Source organism: Carlito syrichta, unplaced genomic scaffold, assembly GCF_000164805.1.
Source record: "Carlito syrichta isolate Samal-C Ts95f unplaced genomic scaffold, Tarsius_syrichta-2.0.1 Scaffold288286, whole genome shotgun sequence".
NCBI classification, from domain to species: domain Eukaryota; kingdom Metazoa; phylum Chordata; class Mammalia; order Primates; family Tarsiidae; genus Carlito; species Carlito syrichta.
Window position 1 is genome coordinate 36142 of NW_007232382.1, and position 6392 is coordinate 42533.

The following is a 6392-nucleotide window of genomic DNA, read 5'->3' on the forward strand; positions in this document are numbered from 1 at the left end:
TGAGGCAGAAGGATCACCGGAGCCCAGCAGGTCGAGGCTGTGGTGGCCGGGAGCGGAGCGTGCCACTATACTCCAGTCTGGGCGACAGATTGAGACTCCAACTCAAAAAAAAAAAGGACAGAGTTGCCCTGTGTTGCCCAGGTAGGTCTCAAAATCCTGGGCTCAAGTGATCCTGGACCCTAAGCCTCCAGAGAAGCAGAGATTGCCTGTGTATGTTACCACACCCAGCTGTCCCTATTCTTTTTCTTTCTTTTTTTTTTTTTGTTTGTCCATTTGTAAGTATGCATTGCATCTAGAAAAAGAATCCCAGGATCTTCCCTCCTGTGTTTTCATTGTACTTCTTCATGGGCCATGGTGCCAACTGAGGATATCAGTATAATGAAACCAAATTGGAGGAATGGAAGCAGATTATTCTGCCATTTTTCTTTTCTTTCTTCCTTTTTTTTTTTTTGAGTTGGACTCTCACTCTGTCGCCCAGACTGGAGTGCAGTGACACGCTCCCGGTCACCGCAGCCTCGACCTGCTGGGTTCTGGCCATCCTTCCGCCTCAGCCTTCCAAGTAGTTGGAACTACAAGCGTGCACTACCACGCCCAGCTAATTTTTTGATTTATTGTAGAGATGAGGTCTCGCTAAGTTGCCCAGGCGGGTCTCGAACCCATGGGCTCAGGCAATCCACTCACCTCAGCCTCCCAAAGGCGCAGGATTACAGGCTGAGCCACTGAACCCGGCTTATTCTGGCATTTTTCTAGAGCTTTGAGTTGCACATCAAATCTGGTGCTGATCACGCCACCCTTATATAGTTTATCTATGAGGTTTACAGCAATTTTCCCAGCTCTGTAATCATTAGTGATTTCAAGTTCACCAGTGTAACCATGCTTCATCATCACAGTTAGAAACTAGCCAGTGACCTTGGAGCATGGCCTGATAAGAACCTGGTGTTCGGGTGCAGTGGCTAACACCTGTAATCCCAGCACTTTGGGAGGCAGAAGTGAGAGGACTGCCTGAGTCCAGGACTTGGAGATTAACCTGGGCAACTTGACGAGACCTCATCACAAAATTAACTAGGTGTAATGGTATGTGCCTGTGGTTCCAGCTACTTGGAAGGCTGAGACAGAAGGATTGCCTGAACCCAGCAGGTTGAGGCTGCGGTGGCCATAAGTGTGCCACTGCACTCCAGCCTGGACAACAGAGTGAAACGCCTTCTCAGAAAAAAAAAAAAAGAAACTGGCGTTTGTCTCTCTTTTTGGCATTATTGATGCTCTTGAGAGCATTAGCCAAATATTCATGTGCCCCATCGTGGTGACATGAAAAGATGGTGGACGGAGTGTTCTAAGTGAGCACGTGGTGAGCACTAGGCTCCACATCTGAAGGGGAGAGGAAAGTCTCTTCTGTATTCCCTCTCCAGCACCCAGCTTCCTGCCAGCATCTCTTTTGCTGTCACCTTTTCTCTTCTGGCCACAGCAGCCTCTTCAGTGCTCAGTTTCCCAGGGCCCAACCTATCAGGCCAAGGCAGGGGAGTTGCATATTTTTGTTCTCCATATTCTTTTTCAGCTTCCTCTGTCCATTCTGTACTTCCATTTTCAGACATGAGACCCTCACCTTAGTCATTCAGGTGTAAGTGATTCAGCTAAAACTGGGAACGTGGAATGGGGCAGAGAGAGGTCATTGTGGGTTTGGGAGGGAGAGAGACACGTGCTGGGCTCTCTGTGAATGAAAAGAGATGGCCCTGCAGTGAGAGGGGTTAGTGGGCGTCAAGCGTCTCAGAGCACATGTACACACACACGCACATGTGCTCATTACAGTCTCTTGTCTCTATATCAGTTATTCATTTACTTATTTTTAGACATAGGCTCACTCTGTCACCCAGGCTGCAATGCAGTGGTGTAATCCTAGCTCATTGTAACCTGGAATTCTTAGACTCAAATAATCCTCCTGCCTTGGCCTCCTGAGCAGCTGGGACTTCAGAGGTGTGCCACCACACTTGGCTAATGTTTAAATTTTTTTGTTGAGTTGGGGTCTTGCTATGTTGTTCAGGTTGGTCTTGAACTCCTGGGCTCAAAGATTCTCCCGCCTCAGCCTCTTGAGTCGCTGGAATTGCAAGCGTGAGCCACTGCACCAGCCCTGGTTGACTTTTTCTAAATAGTGTGCTTTCTTGTGCTCCAAGGTAGAAACCTGTGGCAAGGTAGTGGCACAGAATTGGGGTCCCTTTCTGACTTCACCACTCAGGCCCTCCAGAGCGCTCCCGGGTGTCCTGCCCCCAGCTGTCCTGCCCCCGGCTATGTGCATGTGTGGTCATCTTGCATCTGTTCTCTTCCAGGTTTCTGTTTGGAGACAGGCCCTTTTGGTGGGTCCACGAGTCTGGGTACTACAGCCAGGCCCCAGCCCAGGTCCACCAGTTCCCCTCTTCATGTGAAACGGGCCCAGGTGGGAAGCCTAAAACCTCCCACTTCCCAGTGCGGTTGGGGTTCGAGTGAGCGTTTGGAAGTGCTTTTCAGCCAGGTTGGCCCAGCCAGAGGCCAGAGCCTCTCAGTTACTGGCCCAGAGAACAAAGAAAGCCCCAGAAGACCAAGTTGCGCTGTGGGAGGAGGGCACCCATGCCAGCTGCTAGCTGCCCACCTGTACAGAGTAGAGCCAAGAGACACAGGTCAGGGCAGAAGCCTGAGGTGTGGCCTCAGGTGGAGGCAAGAGAGGCTCAGGACAGAGTAAGCAAAGGATCGGTGATGGGGAAGCTGTCTGGGCCAGGGGAGGCAACTGTGTCGGAGCCTCGCCAGGGCACCAGGGTCCCACCTCCACCCGCTCACCATGAGCTTCTGGGTTCTCCGGCAGGCAGCCCTTCTGGACACTGCATGATCACAGGAGCAGCCCTCTGGCCTGTAATGACGGCCCTGTCTTCCCAGGTGGCCACTCGGGCCCGCAGGTATACCCTTGGCATTGCCCACCACGGGAGCAGGGGTGATGGCACCCTGGATCCAGAAGACCCGGCAGCATGGCAGCCTGGGAGCTGGAGTTCTGGGGACCCTGGGGTTTCCAGTCAAGCCATGCGGTGCCTGGTGCTGAGGGAAGTCAAGCTGGGCGTGCCCCACCCCCCAGCCACCTGCCTGTCTCCTTTCCAGCCGCTGGGTGAGAGTGATGCCTAGCCTGGCGTATTGCACCTTCCTGCTGGCGGTCGGCCTGTCCCGGGTCTTCATCTTAGCTCACTTCCCCCACCAGGTGCTGGCTGGCCTGATAACCGGTGAGCAACCAGGCCACCAAGGTGGGCCGAGGGTGCCTTTGGCAGTGGGAGGACCTGCCTGGGACCTTCCCATCATCCCCGGCTTCTACAGAGCCAGCCCCAAAGGTCCTGCTTCTGTCGCAGTCTTTTCTCTTGCCAAGCTGCACTGCAGCCCGGGTGCGGGTGGGGAGGGTCATTTCCCCAAACTCCTTGAAGCTGCTGTCATCCCGCTCCCCTAGGTGCCGTCCTGGGCTGGCTGATGGCTCCCTGGGTGCCCGTGGAGCGTGAGCTGAGCTTCTATGGGCTGACCGCACTGGCACTTATGCTGGGTGCCAGCCTCATCTACTGGACCCTCTTCACGCTGGGCCTGGATCTCTCTTGGTAAGTCTGGCTGGGAAGTTTGGGCAGGCTGGGGCCCATCCGGCCTCGCCTGCTGGGTCTCTGGTTCACTGCCGCTGAGAAAGGACACACTTCCTGTTACACAGACCCTCCTAGGGGCAAAGCAGACATGGTCCTGGCCCCCAGGTGACTCAGGGAAGCAGCCCTGCAGAACCCTCTCCTGGCAAGGGCCCCTCTGCTCCGCAGGTCCATCAGCCTCGCCTCCAAGTGGTGCGAGCGGCCCGAGTGGGTGCATGTGGACAGCCGGCCCTTCGCCTCCCTGAGCCGCGACTCTGGTGCGGCCCTGGGGCTGGGCATCGCCCTGCACTCGCCCTGCTATGCCCAGGTACGGCGGGCACAGCTGGGAAGTGGCCAGAAGCTAGCCTGCCTCGTGCTGGCTGTGGGGCTGTTGGGCCCTCTGGACTGGCTGGGCCACCCTCCTCAGATCAGCCTCTTCTACGTGTTCAACTTCCTCAAGTACACCCTGTGGCCGTGCCTGGTCCTGGCCCTGGTGCCTTGGACAGTGCACACGTTCAGCACCCAGGAAGCACCACCCGTCCACTCTTCCTGACCCCCACGAAGCCAAGGCTGTGACCTCTGTGCCGCACACTCCAGGAGGCAGCCCCTCCCCTCCCAGCCCCCAAGCAAGCCCAGCTCACCCCAGATTTCCTGCTTCTCCCGTCCCCCAGTCTCAGCCCCCAGGAAGGGCCTTCTCTTTCCCAGTGAGGCCGATCCTCTCACTTTTCCTGTCAAGCCACGAAAGAGCAAAGGCAATAGCGAGACCAGCGGGTTCCTGCAACACTGTGACCAGGGTGCAGCCCGGCAGCCAGGGCAGCCCCAATAAAACCCTGGAAACATCCAGCTTCCTTTCTTGCCTTTGTGCGCTCCCCACTGAACTCTGCATATGCATGAGCTTCAGAACCCTGGCTTGGCTGCCTGCCTGGGCCCCCTCCAGCCCTGTTTCAACAGAGGTGGAAAAAAGGTGAGGACTGTACACTCAGGTGACACCTCTGAGCCCTATGGCCCCTCCCAGGTGTCACCATCTCGGTCACATGAGCGGTTCCATGAGATGCTGTGGCCCCATCGGCTAAACCCTGTCTTTCACCTCCCCAACGCTGCTTCCTAAGTTGGCTTCTGGTCCCAGGGCTGGAGAAAAGAGCAGTTGTTTGGGCCAGGGGAAGGGACGAGCACCCCTACTCTGTGCAGTAGCCCAGAGAATAGACACTAGCACCAGAAGACACTGCCAGAAACAAGTTTATTTAACAAGGACACACAATGTAACGGGTTACAAATACTTAACTGAAATCCATATCCAGGGAGACAAAGCAAGGAGTGGGTTTACATGAGAACCAGACCGGCCACAGGGAGAGGTGAGTGGGGGGCCTGGAGCTCGGACTCAGCTCAGGGAAGCCTGGTGCACTGGGCCTAGCCCCATCTCCATTCCCAGGAGGATCCAGAACACAAAACACACAAGCATACAACAAACCAATAGTGCTGGGACTCCTGCCCCTCCCCCAGCCCCCTCAACCCTACTCAGGCCCCCACTGGGATAATAAATATGTAAACAGATGGGTGGGCCCTGGGGTGGGAGGAGAGAAAGTCCATGTGCTGGGGAAGAGGAGGAAGAGTCACCCCCAGGGGCCACTTCCGTCTTTGGTTTCCTCCAGGCTGGATGACCTTCCCCAGAAGCCTTGGGCCCCCGGAGACAAGGCTCAGCTCCGCTCCTGGGAAGGGAAGGGCTGCGCCTCCTGAGCTCAGCTCCTTGCACTGGTGCCAGCCAGGATTCCCAGGATGAACAGAAGCCCCAGCTGAGGGCCGACTCCTGGGCCCTGGGTTCTGGCCTTGCCCCTCCTACAGCTCCACTCTCACCGCCCCGGCTCCAGGCAGCAGGCCCCAGGAGGGAGGGGAGCTGCTGCCCTCAGGCCTGCAGCACACTGGCTGAGGGAGATTGGGTCCTGAACAGCAAGGGGATCTCACCAGCTGGAGCCTCCCTGCAGGGACCACCTCCGCCTCCCCAGGCTGCCAGCAGAGGGGCAGGAAGGCCCCTCCCTCCCCACACACTCTTCCTCCCAGCCCCTGGGAAGGGGAAGCGGCCCCAGGGAGCGTGAGGCAGGGCAATGGCTCACAGACGTCACTTGGCACCAGCCTCCCACTGGGCTGAGGCTCAGAGGAAGAGAAGCAGGGTCTGCAGGGATGGAGAGGACGAAGAGGGGTAGGGCAGGGGGCCGCTGGTAGGAGCCCACTTCCCGTCCACCCTGCATCCTGGCAGGCTGCAGACCCTCCAGAGCCTCTCTTGAGGCTGGAGAGGGAAGGAGGGTGAAATTAAGGCATTTCCCCAAGTCAGCTGAATCCAAGGCACTGACTTAGCTATTCCCTCCTCACTTGGGCCCCAGGACTGGAGGGCACTGTCCAGGCCCCGTGCCCACCTTGAGCTGGCCCAGGCTCCAAGGGGGTCAAAAGAATGCAGGGTGTAACACGAGGGCAGGCAGCACCCCGAGGGCAGGCAGCACCCTGCCCCCACAGAGGGAGCCGACTCCTGAATGGAGATGCAGGCCACAGGGCTGGGGGCCCAAGGCAGCTCGGAGGAGCAGGAGGGGCGCGGCTGAGAGACCCACACGGCACACGTTGTTGAATGTGTGACTTTTTGTTTTTAATAGAAAAAATAAACAAAATCACAATGATGGAGCCCAGAGGGACGGGGGCCAGGGTGTCACAGGGCAGGTTCCTGCTCCATGGGCTCCTCTGCCGGCCTGTGGGGACAAGTACGGGGCACTGAGTGGGGGCGCTGGCTCAGGCGAGGGC

General features: G+C 57.2%; 2 protein-coding genes across 3 annotated transcripts in view; one reads left to right on the forward strand and one right to left on the reverse strand.

Moving 5' to 3' along the window:
- Positions 1 to 4443, forward strand: part of G6PC3 (glucose-6-phosphatase catalytic subunit 3) — a 7200-nt gene extending 2757 nt beyond the window's left edge. The window contains exons 2-6 of one of the 2 annotated variants that reach the window (XM_008053563.2): positions 2319 to 2425; positions 2828 to 2918; positions 3115 to 3233; positions 3452 to 3593; positions 3798 to 4443. In XM_008053563.2, the coding sequence (XP_008051754.1) occupies positions 2319 to 2425; positions 2828 to 2918; positions 3115 to 3233; positions 3452 to 3593; positions 3798 to 4161 (823 nt within the window). In that variant the 3' untranslated portion in view covers positions 4162 to 4443. The remainder of the gene's footprint in view (positions 1 to 2318; positions 2426 to 2827; positions 2919 to 3114; positions 3234 to 3451; positions 3594 to 3797) is intronic. The other variant, XM_021710201.1, reaches the window with a different exon arrangement.
- Positions 4444 to 5441: 998 nt separating this feature from the next.
- The window catches only part of HDAC5 (histone deacetylase 5), a 21613-nt gene continuing 20662 nt past the window's right edge, over positions 5442 to 6392 (reverse strand). The window contains 4 exon segments of the mRNA XM_021710202.1: positions 5442 to 5528; positions 5744 to 5889; positions 5973 to 6126; positions 6267 to 6340. Coding sequence (XP_021565877.1) covers positions 5442 to 5528; positions 5744 to 5889; positions 5973 to 6126; positions 6267 to 6340 — 461 coding nt within the window.